At 45.4% G+C, this 15618-nt stretch overlaps 1 protein-coding gene across 1 annotated transcript; it reads right to left on the bottom strand.

Annotated features, from left to right (window-relative positions):
* Nucleotides 1-14144: 14144 nt before the first annotated feature.
* On the bottom strand, nt 14145-15248 carry LOC136662510 (neuropeptide Y receptor type 4-2-like). Its single transcript, XM_066639738.1, has one exon. The coding sequence runs from the start codon at nt 15246-15248 to the stop codon at nt 14145-14147; it is 1104 nt and encodes a 367-aa protein (XP_066495835.1).
* Nucleotides 15249-15618: the final 370 nt, after the last annotated feature.

The raw sequence follows: 15618 nt of genomic DNA, 5'->3' as shown, positions 1-15618 counted from the left end.
CCACTATGTCTTTTTTGAGATGCGGCGACCAGAACTGGACACAATACTCCAGGTGTGGCCTTACCATAGATTTGTACAACGGCATTATAATATTAGCTGTTTTGTTCTCAATACCCTTCCTAATGATCCCAAGCATAGAATTGGCCTTCTTCACTGCCGCCGCACATTGGGTCGACACTTTCATCGACCTGTCCACCACCACCCCAAGATCTCTCTCCTGATCTGTCACAGACAGCTCAGAACCCATCAGCCTAAGTTTTGATTTTTTGCCCCAATGTGCATGACTTTACACTTACTGACATTGAAGCGCATCTGCCATTTTGCTGCCCATTGTAGCATTCAGTGTGTGGCGAGCATTCAGTGTAGATTCAGTGTCCTATTATCCATTCCCCAATAATAATAATAATAATTATTATTAACAGTATTTATATACCGCTTTTCAACTAAAAGTTCACAAAGCGGTTTACAGAGAAAAATCAAATAACTAAATGGCTCCCTGTCCCAAAAGGGCTCACAATCTAAAAAGATGCAAAGGAATACCAGCAGACAGCCACTAGAACAGACAGTGCTGGGGTGAGGTGGGCCAGTTACTCTCCCCCTGCTAAAAAAAGGAGCACCCACTTGAAAAAGTGCCTCTTACCCAATTAGCAGGGTACTACCCAATTAATAAAACTTTATTTTTATCCCGCCCTTCTCCCTAACGGGACCCAGGGCGGCTAACAACATGTTAAAAAAAACAGATTTTAAAAACATTAATACAAGACAGGAGAATACAAGACAGGAGAAGTTGCAGAAGCTACTTGAGAGGGTTCTGTTCCCTTTGGCTGAGAGAGAGCACTGACTACTTAGGGTGTAATAATAATAATAATAATAATAATAATAATAATAATAATAATAATAATACTTTATTTATATTTATACAACTTTATTTATATTTATATTTATTTATAAATTAAACTTCCAATTTAAAGAATTGGAATCTTTGCTTGATTTCCAAATTTACAAGTAGAACACAAGTGGACAAACAGACAGTGCAGCTGCAGGTCCTTTATTGGTTTTCCAGGGAGAACTTTCCAGTAACCTGAAGATTGAATCACAGCTCTTAACGAACTTCAGCTAATAATACTAAACACTTGTGTAGTGTTTTGTGAGCTTGAAAAGCACTTCACATGTATTATCTTATTGTCTGTGTAATGACCTTCTAAATATTAGTATACCCACAATGCAGTTGGAGAAGATTGAGGCTGAGGGAGTGACTTTCCTAAAGCCACCTAGTTTTATTTTTTATTTTTTTTGTGGCAGAGCTTAGATTTGAACCAGGAAAGTTCTGATTTGCCACTACCATCTCTTAGCCAATGCACCACACCAGCTAAAAACTCTCAACTCTTATCCAGCAGTCCTGAAATTCAAACTGCCCAGCTGGCTCCTCCAGTGTCTCTAAGCTGGATGTAGTCACCTGCTCAAATTCAGATGGGTGTTGCATTCTGAAGACTGGAGAGACACTCACAGCTGCTAGGAAAATGTCTCCTGTCATTAGCTCACATTGATTGAAACATCAGCAGATCACTGTTGAATAATGAGTAAATAAAGAATAATGGTTTGTGTAGGCACTGTTTGAAGCCAATGGGTTATTTAGATGTTGGGAACCTCAATAAACATTTTTTTCCAGAATGGTGTGTGTGTGTGATTGTACACACCGCTTCTGGAAAAAATGTTAATTCCGGTTCCCAAAATCTAAATATATACTGCTTTTCAACAAAAAAAATTCCAAAGTGGTTTACAGAGAAAAATCAAATAACTGATGGCTTCCTGTCCCAAATGGGCTCACAATCTTAAAAGATGCAAAAGAACACCAGCAGACAGCCACTAGAAAAGATTATGTATGTATGTATGTATGTATGTATGTATCTATGTATGTTATACATACCATCCTATGTTGTTCCTGCGGTTTCTTGCCCAGCATGTAATTTCCCACCTGACTTGCCTTCCTTGCCTTCAAGAGAGTTTCATATTCCTTTTTCTCCTACATGAAGGACTTTATTCCAATAGGGTTTTTTAAAGTTTTTCATACTAACCTTTCTACAGCTCTGCCAGTCTCCATTAAACCACCTTGGTGTCTAGGCGTGGCAGACTTATCAGCAGTTGCCAGGCTGGCTTTGGCCTAAGGATAACTTGTTGGCAGAAATCAAAGCTACAGAATTAAAATTTCAAAATATGATCTCTAAGCTGTAACACCTCTTGTATAGAGCCTGCAAATCTTCTCTTCAATGATGGCATAAAAAACAAAATATTGAAGGGGCATAGAATGGGTGAAGTGCTTCATTCTCCTGTTAGTTTCCTGATCTGAAAGAGATACAATTCACATTAATACTCCATCTAACATACATTTTCTTAGAAGTCCTCTTGACTTTGATGGAGTTAACTTTCAAGGAAGCATGCTTAGGAATGCATCTGTATTTTTGTTTCCAGTTTATGATTCAGAAATGGAGAGGGTCACGCACAAATCCCATTCTCACACATACGAGAATTATTTGGTGCAAGGCAGGGCAACAGGACCTTGGAGAGCTCCAAAGGAGTTCCTCGATCAGACAGTTCTAGCTCCAGTGGAGCCCTTTGCTGTCTCCCAGCCCTGACTCTCTCCCAGGCTTCCGTCCCCTGATGCAGAGACAGTGGCTCAAGTGGCAACCCCAGGGCTTGGAGCAGAGCACTCTGCCACTTCTGTCCGATGCACCCCCTGCATCTGCAAGCATGTACTGAAGAGCGACAAGTTCTCAGCATGGTGCGACCTGACCAATTAGGTGAGTCAGGAGGCACTTCTGGGAGGGGGTCTGGATACAGGTTTTGAGGCTCCTTGTCGTCCCGTTCATCCTCACTGTGGATCCAGTCCTGCAGCTGTTAGCAATAAGGATCTGACTGACCCTTCTGAGTTTGAGCCCCTGCCATCACTCAAAGTTGGGCCCATAACACAGATGGGGGAAGGTGAACTACTTGACTTGGAGGGGCTTCTCTCCCCTCTGGTACTGCCCAGGCTTCTCTTCCATTTAAGCCTTTTTCCTCAGGGGCAAAAGCTGCTAATGGACATTTGGAATAGAAATATGTTAGGTGGAGAAAGGATTAGGCATCTCCTGCTTGCCTCCTGCCATTTCTCTGCTCTTATTTCCCCCCTCCCAAAGCTGTTCAAAACCTGTAATCAACCTTTTGGAATGAGGCACTCATATTTTCTCAATCAGCTCCCAGAACAATGAGAAGTGCTCTCTATTTGCAACTCCAAGGTGCCTGATGAACATTGCTTCTGGGATCCCACCCTCACCATTGTCCAGTAGTTGTCCAATGCTCAGGGAATCCGAGTGACCCCTTCCTTTGGGATAATTTCCCTGCCATATGAGATAAAGAGGGAATAGAACCTCTCCAATCCAGCAAACTGGTAGACACGTCCATGATGATGGCTTCATTCTTCAGGATGTGCTCCAGCCTCTCTCAACGCCTAAAGCACACTAGTGAGCATCAAAACAGATTAGGAATATTTCCAATCCTATGCAGGATTAGGCCAACATGCTGAGGGATTTACGACAGTGGAACAACATTGATTCTCCTTCCCATTTATTGAATTCATATCCCTACAATAAAAGCGATCTGTTGCTCCTTTAATCTTGCCTCTCTCCTCCTTCATCCTGTTTCACTGAGCTGTTCCATGAGCCACTGCACTTGGTCCCTGCACATGCAATGGATTTATTCCATGTGCAGATGTTACACGTGTTTTAAAGCGCATCTGGGAACGGTCTCTAGCAAACCACTACTCCTATTTTCTTTCCTAATGTGCTGTCTTTGGGGGATGTCTTGTTAAAGCATTGTTAGTGCAATTTGCTAGAGTCAGTTGTCATTCTTCTGCATGTAGCTCCCTCCCCAGGGTGGTTTAATCTCTGCGTGGGGAGTGGATGCGACTTGCCTTTTGTGCACTGGTAAGTAACTGCACACTCATTAACACAAAAACACCACGCCATGCACAGCCTGCCATTTCACACTCCGTAGCTACCAAGGCATATTCTGAACTGGGGATAGACAATTATGTTTTTCAAGTATGCCCTGACTGAAAGAACAAGCACCCCTTTGGCTTTGGAATCAGCGGAGGACAGGCTGTTGCAGTGTCAATGAATACAGCAGGCAAGCAGAGGAGTAGAGCCTTCTATAATGGGCAATAATGTAGTATGGCAGTCAAACCACAATGAGAGTTTGAAATTGTGTCCATTGCCATAAGAGCACAGATCTTGGTATATACAAAGTGAATCAAATGAACAGGCTCACCCGCAAGACTGGCAGTCACCTCAGGCAGCAGTTTGGTGGGAAAGCACCCATCCCCATCACCCACCTGACTCAGCACTCTACCTCCTTCTCCTCCCATACCCTTGATTCAAAAAGGAAGAGGAAAGCAAAGTGGAAAAGGAAGCAAGGGAGAGAGGAGAGTGGTGGGCCAGAGTGTCAGTGATGCTCTAGCCAACCAGTAGTTCTTCTCCATAGTTCTTCCACTTTGTTCTCCTTCTCAATTCTCAGAGAACTGAAGAGGGTACAGACCAGATAATGGGTGCACCTCAGGCACTGCGAGGTCTTGGACCAACCCAGGACTCCAGGTCTGAGGTAGCCCTCAGCAGTCCTTCCATGAGACCCCTCCTTTATGGTGGTGGATCCCTTAAGGTCTGTTGTAGTGAGACCTATCTTTATGACCTCTGGGTGGCTTCAATTTGTAGCTGGGGAGGAGGAAAATAAGAGCAGAGAAATGTCAAGAGGCAGACAGGGAACAGATTGCTCATGGATCACACTACATAGGGCAAGTGTGGATGCATGGGAGTGGGGCTAGCTGGGTCACTTGATTTCCAGATTGCCCATCCAGTAGCTGGCTTTCATGCTAAGGGAACTCCAGTAACTGAGCTTCCCCATATGAGGGGTGAAGAAGGGGACCCACTTTTTGGTCTATTCCTGGTGGCAGCATCTATGCTTCCTCTGGACAACTCCTAGCTACCTGAGATAAAGGTGTGGGAGAAAGTCAGCTCTGTGGCCCGGGTGCCTTTCTTCTTCCCGCCTCTGCACTGTGGGCTGCAGCAGTCTCGCATCATCACAGATGATGAAGAAGAGCTGTAACTCAATGGCACAGCACTCCTTTGCATGCAGTTCAGTACTGCCAGCACTGACTGGCAGCGGCTCTCCCAGGTTTCAGACAAAGGGGCTTCTCCAGTTCCAGCTGGAGATGTTGGGAATACAAACTGTGATCTTCTGCATTCAAAGCAGGTGCTATGGACTCTTCCCCCAATAAGAGGTTATTCTCACACAATATTCCAGTTCCAGGTAGAAAGCAGCTCTTCTGTGAACGGAATCATAGAATGTTAGTTGGAAAGGGCCTTGGGAACCACCTAGTCAGCCCCCCTACTCAGTACAAGCATCTACTACAGTATCACCGCCAGGTGGCTCTCCACCCTCTGTTTGAACACCTTCAAGGAAGGCGAGCCCACAACGGCACAAGGCAGATGGTTCCAGTGCTGGACAGCTCTTACAGTTAGGAAATTCTTCCTCATAACTAGTTCATATCTGCTTCCCTGTGGTTTTCACTTAGTGGTTGTAGTCCTGCCAGAGACTATTTTCAACCTTTTTCATCTCACGACACACTGAAAAGGCTCTAAAATTGTCAAGGGACACCATCAGTTCTTTGACAATTGACAAGTCACACCACACTGCTGGTGGAGGACTCACACCCCCCAATGACCCTACTAATAAATGTCCCTCCCCAAATTTTCACCGTACCCCTTAGAACCATTGATGGTACACCAATGTCTGGCTGAAAATAGCTGTGCAAGATGGTATGTGTAAGAGAACGCCCTCCCTTTCTTCTGCAAGACAGCCCTTCAGAAGATGGCTATCACTGTGTGTGTGTGTGTGTGTGTGTGTGTGTGTGTGTGTGTGTGTGTGTGAGAGAGAGAGAGAGAGAGAGAGAGAGAGAGAGAAGTCTATTCTGGTTGCTCTCTTGGAAGAAAAGTTATCAGAACAGGATCACAGGGGTCCCTACTTCCTCCTCCAGCCCCCCTGCTACAGTTGCTCACTGGAGGAGTAGGTGAGTCACTGCCATCCTGATCCCATTTCTTGTTCACTTGCCTTTCCTTGTGGAAAAGAGAACAAACCAAGACTGGGGTGGCAGCAGGTCAAAATCAGCAGGTGGGCATAGGACAGTGGTAGTGGGCTGGTGTGAGGAGAGTGCAAATTCACTTAGTCACATGGGCAGTCTGGCCCTGCTTGGGTAGTAATCTTTAGTATAAGAATAGGAGTTTGATAGCAAACAGGGGGTGCCGGGCACAGTTCCTAATGACCAGCACCTGCTTCCAGCCCATCTCATCCATAAACTGGATTTAAACTGGACCCATCAGGACCAGGGAAAACCAGACAGAAAGAAGCTGACTTGGGAAAACCTCTCTCCCAGAAGAATGGAGAGCACCCAAATTCTTTAAGGGTGCCCCTTAAAAGCCAGGCAGTACTGGAGACTGGCTGCCTGGGTACACATCACTGTTCCTCTTTAGCACATAAAGACAGCTCTGAGGCTTCAGTATACATGGTACACAGCAGCTCATTAGGCAGCTCCCATCCCCCCACATGACCAGTTAAGCCCTCTGTTGCCCTGACACACCCTACTGCAGGTCACACATCAAAGCATAAAATTGCAGCATATTTTATTATTTCCTTGCAGAATAAAAAAACACCATATAATACAGCCAGTTGTGTGACATCCCCAAAATATAATCTGATTACTATTACAACAGTTAAAGCAAAGCAATCAAAGAAGAAAAGTCCATTTCCCATATAAAGTCTGTTTCCACACTGTTGAAAGGTGTATCTACAGTAGAGGTTCAACCCGTTTTAAACAGGCATGACTTTTGGCCCCAGTGAACCCTGGGAACTGTAGTTCGGTGAAGGAGGCTAGCAATTTTATTTTTTCCCCAGCAGAAACCACAAAACCTGAGATTCTTGAGGGGACACACGCCCTAGTAATGAAACTGATATAGTTTGGCAACATAAGCTGACTGTGTTTGCAAAAGGAACGGTAACAAAAACAGAGAGTGAGACATGAATATCCTCTCCAGGATCTTGATCCCTCCTAAGTGATCTTGGATCACTCAGGAGGGAAGGGACTGTTTTTACAGGAGGAGATCCTGTTTCATTCAATTCTGTTGCATTTCTAGCCATTCGATTGCAAAGAAAAGTTTCCATATGGGAACAGCCACAGTTCTCTTGAGCTGCCTGTCCTGAACTAACTGCCATGTCATTAGAGAGACAACTGGAACTCAGTGGGAGGGGAGTTACTACACCATAACTTAGGGCGCAGTCCTAACCCCTGATGTCAGTGCTTTACAGCACTTTACAGCACTGACCTAAGGGCAATGCAGCTCTGAGGGAAGGGAACAAACATTCCCTTACTTTGAGGAGGCCTCCTTGAGTGACACCCAACTGCAGGATGCAGTACATGTCCCATTGTTGGAAAGCACTGACAAAAGGGGTTGGGATTGCGCCCTTAAAGTCCTTTGCCAAATTACCATTCCCAGAAATTTTGAGAGAAGACCATGACAGTATAAAAATGGATATAAATTTGCTCAAGGAATTCTGAGAAGTACAGTTCAGACAAGAGGGTCGGTCTGTCTCACCCTGGTGAGACTGCCCCAGTATCAGACTACAGTTTTGTGAAAGACCAAAGTTTAACCTGTTTTAGCTGATCCTGTTTTGGAGACAGTGTTAGGCCAAAACCTAAACCTTCTCTATCATCACATAGTAGACATGATAGCTTTTTTTGTGGGTGTGGTTATAGCTCAGAAGAGTTAGGACTGGGGAAGATCCTTCTTTGTGTGGAATCCTGAAGACAGACAGATGGACAGGCAGACAATTCCAAGCTATCAATCCAATCCTGAGCTGCCAAGCACCCTGAAGAGCAGCAGCACTGAAATAGCTGCCGCCGCATCCTATGGTTGCAGGGAAGCCATTGGTGGCTCCTTGAGGGAAGAGGACATTTGTCCCCTTCCCCAGGGTCCTTACCCAGGACCCAGGAGGCCCCACAATGGGGCCACTCAACTCTGCACTGGCTATTTAGCTGGCACATAGTAAAACAGCCTTGGGTCAGGCTGGCATGCCCAACGCAGGGCACTGGACCTGATAGAGCGGAGCTGGTCCCACGCTGCTCTCTCCTCCCGCCATGCCTTCCCCCAACCTAGAATGCCTCCCTCCCACTCCTGCTCACCTTTCCACTGCCTGGAGCAAAGGACAAGCTCCAGGTGGTGCATAAGGGGCCTCTGGCCAGCACTAGCCCAGTGCAAACGGGTGCTGGGCCAGTGCCAGCGCCAGGCTGGTGGTAAGCATTACTGATGGGCTTTGCGGCACGTTTGCCACACTCAGCGCCAATGTTGGGCCGGCACTGATCGCTCAGAATCAGGCCCTCAGTGAACCAATAGTCTGACTTGACAGAAACCAGTTTCCTATGTCCTCTACACATCCAGGCTGTTGGGCAGAAACAATCCTTAGTAAACATTCACAGCTGGTGGCCCACAGTCATTTGGAAAGATACCTTTCATCAAGGATGAAAACATGTGGAAACGTCTTTTCAAAGGGAGACACAACCTCGAGTTTATTAAAAGAAATCAGTATGACAGAATATAAGACTTGGTCAGGAGAAAAAAAGAATTTCCATGCCTATGCATGGAATAATAAATATAATAAAGCACACAATTTTTTAAATTGACAAAAAAACCTAGTTTAAAGCACATCCACACTATTTTCCAGAAAATCCCTCTGCTCCTTGATTGAGGAGCCAACATGCAATCACTGCCTTAAGAGATCAGGCCTTAAGATACATTCAGCTGATGTTGAAAGATTGGAAGCACACAAGTAGCTTAGACAAATTTTCCAGAATGTTTGCTTGATGCGTATCAATATTATGACTCGTTTAGTCATGCCCATGGAAATAGTCATTATTGAGATGCAAGAATTCCTGGTAGCATTTTTGTATCCCAAATGTTGCAGCATTTTTGTCAGGGCAGGAGAACCAGTTAAGAAATGGATCCGAAACTGATCAAGGGTGGAAGTGAAATAACCAACACCTGAGTCCTCAGCTTATTACTCAGAAGTAAGTCCCAGCCATTTCAGTGGAACTGACCTACTGTTCAGGTCTTTATTTATGAAATGTTGCAGACACCTTTCCAAGGCTAAGGATTTAAGGTTTAGGTTTTCAATTCACTGTTTCTGGTTGAAAAAACAAACTGGTTTTCTCTTTAGGATATATTTTCCTTCCAGAGTGTCACCCAAGCCTACATTGAATGTCACCCCCTTTTTAAACCATAAACCAGATGAAAAGAAATCATGATCAAAATTACAACTGTAAAGAAAAATGCTTGCAGAAAGTCCCATTAAGGGCCCAATCCTGTCCCTCTCTGGCACTGCAAGGAACAGCAGCACTGAAAGAGCTGCCACTATACCCTATGGGGCCAGGGAAGGCGCCACAGGTCTCCTCAGGTAAGGGAACCAAGGTGTTCACCAAGGTTCCCTTACCCTGTGTTGAGTGTGGCCAGCCCCAATGGGTCTACTTGGATCTGTGCCAACCTTTGGGTAAGAGGCACTTTTTCAAGTGGGTGCTCCTTTTTTTAGCTGGGGACTCACCCCAGCAGTGTCTGTTCTAGTGGCTGTCTGCTGGTATTCATTTGCGTCCTTTTAGATTGTGAGCCCTTTTGGGACAGGGAGCCATTTAGTTATTTGATTTTTCTCTGTAAACCGCTTTGTGAACTTTTAGTTGAAAAGCGGTATATAAATACTGTTAATAATTAATAACCTTTGAGCTGGTGCAGACCTCTGTCAGCCTCTGGGGCTCCGGAGGGGCTCCGGATCTGGCAGCAGCCTTATGGCACTTGCCCAACTTGCAGCACCAGCTTGCTCTGGGTAGCATAGGATTGGGCTGTTTTCATTAAGATATATATGAAGGCAATTCATAGAGCACTTACACTGATAAAATCTTTTTGAAATCAATGGTCAGTGATTCATCCACAGAATTAAGAAACTGGAGCAATTCTACCTGCTGTGGATGCCAGCCTCTGCGAGGCATCCTTGGGGATCAGCTTCCCTTTGTATCGCATGGTGTGAATGGGAACATGCTTCCTTCTCAACTGTGTGCAGGTGATGTGCAATATTATTGCTTGCATGTTAACAGCAGTGTGCAGCTGTCTCTGGGTCACAACTACTGGCTTCGCCAAGGTTACACCCAGGTAGTGCAGCAAGCACAAGGCTATCACTGAAAACAACAGCCCTTCATTTAATTCTCCCCCTCTCGCCCTGTAACATGCAAGCAGAATACTCAACTTGTGAGGTGAGGGCATCACACTGCAAGTTCCTCCACCCTTTCCAGTGTTAGCCAATGAAACAGAGAGGAGGTGAGGAAATCTGAAGCATGATGATGATGTCACATGTTGAGTATCTCTAGACATTGTAGGGAAAAGACGACAGAGGGTGCAGAAGAGGGCAACTGAAATGATCAGGAGGCTGGAGCACTTTTTCTTAAAGAAAAAGCTACAATACAGAGAGCTTTTAAATTTAGAACACTGGTACTCAAACTTCTCAGAGGCAAATTTACCAAGATAAGTCTTTGTGGGGAAGGGGCAAAGGTAGTGACGCATTCCCCAGGATCTGCCACTGTGGGGGATGGGTGGGCTATTTTTAAAGTTAACTTATGTGCTGCCATGGTCCAGGGGGTGTGTGGTTATTATGTGTAAAGAAGTATAAATATAATTTCTTTCTAGATTTTTTTTAAAGTCTTGTAAACCTAGGTGGGTCCCAATAGAGTGACATTTTAAAGAATGGGTCCTGGTGCTAAAAAGTCTGGGAAGCACGGATCTATGACATTTCCATCCATGAAACGTGTTGGCCATCAGGTTGGCTGGTTTTAAAAGAGGGTTAGACAAATTCATGAAGCTACAGGTCTATCAATGCTTATTAGCTGTGACTGTTCTGCTTTCAAGTTCAGGGGCAGTATTCCCCTGAATTCCAGCTCTGAGAGAGCAACAGCAGAATGAGGGTATTGACTGCATGTTCTGCTTGTGGGCTCCCTCGAGGCAGCTGGTGGGCCACTGCTGGAGACAGGATGCTGGACTTAGGACCTTTGGCTGATCCAGCAGGGCTCATCTTATATGCAGGGCAGGTCTATCCAGTCACCTCAGGCAGCAAATTGGTGCCAACCAGGTGTGCAGCCAAGTAGCTGCACACTTCTCAGCTGAGCTCCATACAGCACAGGGCTTGGCAACCCAGATGTTTGGTGATTGCATCATCACTGACTCTCTAGAGGCAGTGTCACAGTGCTTCCCAGCTGCAGAAGAAGTCTGCTCACTACTCTGCCTGTAGCTTGGCAACACTGGATGGCAGGGCTGGCATTATCTCTTAAAGGGCTTTGCTTGACCCAACATCCCTCAGTTACTGGCCCTCCTTCCTCAAGTCTTCATTAAAACCTCCCAGAATGAACTGACTCATTCTGAAGTGTCAGATTTCCATGGCGTCTTTAGAGGTACTCCTCCGGTGCCTATATTTGCCTTCGAGAATGGTGATATTTTTGTATATGCCAATTTCATAAGCAAATAGACAGCTAATACACCATCTGTGATTTTTGTAGCATTAGGGATATTGCAGGCTTGAAGGCACCCGTCCAATCGGTTGCCTGGTCTGCTTTTTAAATGCAGAAGCCTGGAGAAACTGTGATCACCTTTACTAATTATGTATCTAGCTCATTTGCAGTTTAAATGACTTGGTAGGTACATGTAACTGGCATTTGGGTTTGGCATTCTGGATAGTTGCATCTGCTTCCTTTCAATTTGGGAGGACCAACTTTCTGTATTCCTGAAGCTCAGCTCTAGAATAAATTGCCACTTCCTAGCAGGTACAGCTTCCTGGTTGAGGAGCACCTGCTTTCAATCATAATAGCTCTGCATAAAGATACAGACATTTCCACATATACAACATCAAAACAAGAGATGGAAAATAGAAGCCTATCTGACATCCTCTATCTTGTTAAGTGAAACTGCAGTATCAGTAAACATTTTATCTCAATTAAAATCTGGTGGGGCCATTTAGAGGACCAGATAAAGTGGTATAGCTGGCCACTGTGGAGCCCAGAGCAAAGCTTCAAATTACACCCCCATACCACACCTAGAAGTGACATCACTTTTGGGTGTGACATCACACTCCTTGTTTTTTAAAAATGGAAAGAGCCAGGCGCTCTTTAACTAGGGGCAAGGGGCAGTCTGAGCCATGTGGTGCCCCCTCAGCAGGAGCCTGGAGCAATTGCCCACCACCACCACCTAGAAACACCTCTGGCCAGATAAGCCACACTTCACCTAAAGGCCAGCAGTTGGCCATTCCTATTTTAAATACTAAGCTTAAAATGCTAATACCTTCCCAAGAAATGCATTCAGAACCCAGTCCTATGCATGTCTACCCAGAAGTTCCGTTGTGTTCAATGGAGCTTACTTCCAAGAAAGTGTGCATAGGATTGCAACCAAAAAAAAAAAAAAAAAATCTTGGGTAGACTTATACATCACTGATCACTGATATTCAGCATTATCCTCAAGTAGTGCAAGTATTCTTTGAATCAACCTTTTAATGTGGTGCTTGTCAAAGAGTTTTAGAAATGATCACTTTCCCCAATCAGTGTGCAAAGATGAACATTGTTGACCCTGTTAAGGCAGTGATTCCCAAACTGTGAGCTGTGGCTCACTGGGGAGCCATGGAAGCCAGCAAAGGTATCCATGGAATTCTTTTGAAAAATCCCCCACCTTATACAATGTTTAGGATTGTTGTCCTAATGGGGAGCTGCAGCCAATAGCCCAGTAGGTGAAGGAATCCATCAGTTGAAAAAGTTTGGGAACCACTGCTATAGGGAAATGGAGACCAAATTCCATAAGTGAAAACCCCTGAGGTCTGTTTTCTTAAAGTGCAGCTTGATCTTAGGTGTGTTTACTTAGAAGTCAGTCCCACCGTGTTTGCTTGCTCCCAGGAAAATGTGCATAGGATCACAGCTTTACAGTGCAACCCAAAGCATGGCTACACAGAAGTAAGTCCCAGTGTGCTCAGTGGAGCTTACTCCAAGTAAAGTGTGTATAGCCTTTACTTCTTTGTGTTATTTCTATGGTTTTGTCACATTGTATGTACTTATGCCAGTAAAGGTTTTGAATTGTGAATTCTGAAGTAAAGTTGGATAGGACTGCAGCCTATCCACAGGTTCCCAACTGCCTAGATCAGCATTCATTTCAAATTTCTGGTAAATTACCCAATTAAAACCTTCACTTATTAATGAAGCCTTAAATTATCAATTTGGACAGAAATGATTGCTGTACTGATTTCTTACAGAGATATGCTCAAAGAATGGTTCAGGTGGGCCAGTGGTATTGACAGGGTCTGGTAGCAAGCTTAGGAGCAGCACATTTCTTCGGCCTGGAAAGAATGGATCACCTGTGCAGTTTGAAATCCAGGGGCAGACTCACTATTAGGCAGCCTGATGCAGCCTGCCTCTACCTAGGAAATCTTATCTCCCATTACCATTTTTCTCATTGAGAAACCATTTCCAAGGACAAGTTTCTGAGGTACTCCAGGGTTCCCTGGAACACTGTCTGAAAACTGTTGGCTTAAGAGAGGTGGGCAGTAGCTTCAAAAGCATTTGTGTGACTTAGAAACCCTCAAGAGGCTAAGCAACCCCCAAGTTGCTTAGTTGTTTTTACAAATTTCACTTGCACTGTCCAATAATTTCAATGGGTACATGTAAATTCCTGAAAAAAAAGGCTTTCAGAGCACCTGTGTTTAGGTGAACTAAACATTTGAGCTCACAGAAATGACAGCCAAGATGGTGTAAGAACCCACAACAGACTTTTTGACAACCAACTCTAAGCCACCCCTTCCTCATCTCCATTCCTGTAATTCACAGGCCATCTTACATGAAGCAGGATACCTCAGGCAAATTCAGATGATCCCTGATAAGTTTGGTGTGAGATGGGAGGTGAAGTTACGAGAAGATTTGGAAATACTGTATACAAGCAACAGAGACCCTCCCAGTCTCACCCAATGCTGTTTGAAGGCACTGCATAGGGTCCTGGCAGTCATGCATGGATGCTGGTGCCACCCCCACTGCGGAGCGAAGCCTTGGAGATCTCAGTGCTGACTGTGGAGAGGGGGAAGCTCTCATACTTCTCCTTTTCATTAGTGCAGCTGCAGCGATATAGCAAAGCCTTGACTTCCTTTTGGAAATTGCTGTTGAGGAAACCGTAAATGATGGGATTGACACAAGTGGAAGCCATGGCCACAAGGTGGCAAAGGGAGAAGATGAAGTTGTGATAGCACACAGAGATCTTCTCATGGTCCCAGTCATACAGAGCATTGAAGACAGTGAGGGGAAACCAACATGCGCCGAAAGCGACCACAATGCAAGCCAACATGATGTTGACCTTCCTGTGGCTGGTAGCCCTGGAGCCATCCTTGGCCCGCTCCACCATATCCTTGCGACGCTGAAGGCGCAGAAAGATGCGGAAGTAGCAGGTCATGATAAGGAGCAGGGGCAGGCAGTACTGGAAAAGCAAGAGGAAGGTGGTGTAGGCGAGGCGATGCTGGTCTGAGGGCCAGTGCTCAATGCAGGCCATGTGGTTGGCAAAGGGGTCAAAGGGGAGACTTAGATTTTGGAAGGGCTCATTGGTCAAGATGGTGAAGGACAGCAAGGGAAGGGAAATGAAGCAGGCTATTAGCCAGGTCAGGGCTACAGCCAAGTAGGCATGATTGGCTGCTGGCTTCCACCCAGTAGGGTTAATGATGAGCTGATGCCTCTCCAGGGCAATCCAGACGAGTGAGAAGATAGAGACGGTGACCGAAACACACTGGACAAAGGGGCTGGCCTTGCAGAGCACTTCTCCTAGAATCCAACGGTCCATCAAGGTGTAGATGACCGTGACAGGCATGCAGACGAGGGACATGAGGATATCGGAGCAGGAGAGGTTGGCAATGAAGATATTGGTGACATTTCTCATCTCCTTCTGCTGAACAATGACACACACCAGGCAGAGGTTGCCAATCAGCCCCACAGCAATGACCGTGCTGTAGGCTATGATCAGGAAGGTGCCGTTCCCCACAGAGTCATTGCACATCTCATTTTCCTCCAGCAGGTTCAGCTGCTCTGAGAAGTTCAGGAAGAGAAGATTCATTAGCTGGTCCATAGCACTTTCCTCCACCTTGGAGGGAGGAGCTGATGGTGGTGGAAGGATTGGGTTCTCTTTGGCGCTGGCTGCTGTGTTGGTTTCTCTGAGTCTTCAGCAAATGCTCAAGGGGATTGTCCTATGCCAAGGAAGAAGACATCCAATGACTCCAAGGCCCTGCACTTATTAACAACATGCATGCCACAACCATAAAATTCAAGGCAGGGTACATGGGGCTCCAGACCATCTCCAGCCATACCTGGCTCTGCTTAGCAAGGCAATTGCATCATATGCCTTCAATTCTTTCCCACATATTATAGTTTTAAGCTTAGACAGCCATACCTTATCCTAAAAGCTTGGGTGGCATCAATATGTGCATCACAAATGGCAA

Source organism: Tiliqua scincoides, chromosome 11 (assembly GCF_035046505.1).
Source record: "Tiliqua scincoides isolate rTilSci1 chromosome 11, rTilSci1.hap2, whole genome shotgun sequence".
Classification (NCBI taxonomy): Eukaryota; Metazoa; Chordata; class Lepidosauria; order Squamata; family Scincidae; genus Tiliqua; species Tiliqua scincoides.
This window is presented reverse-complemented; position numbering and strand designations above follow the sequence as displayed.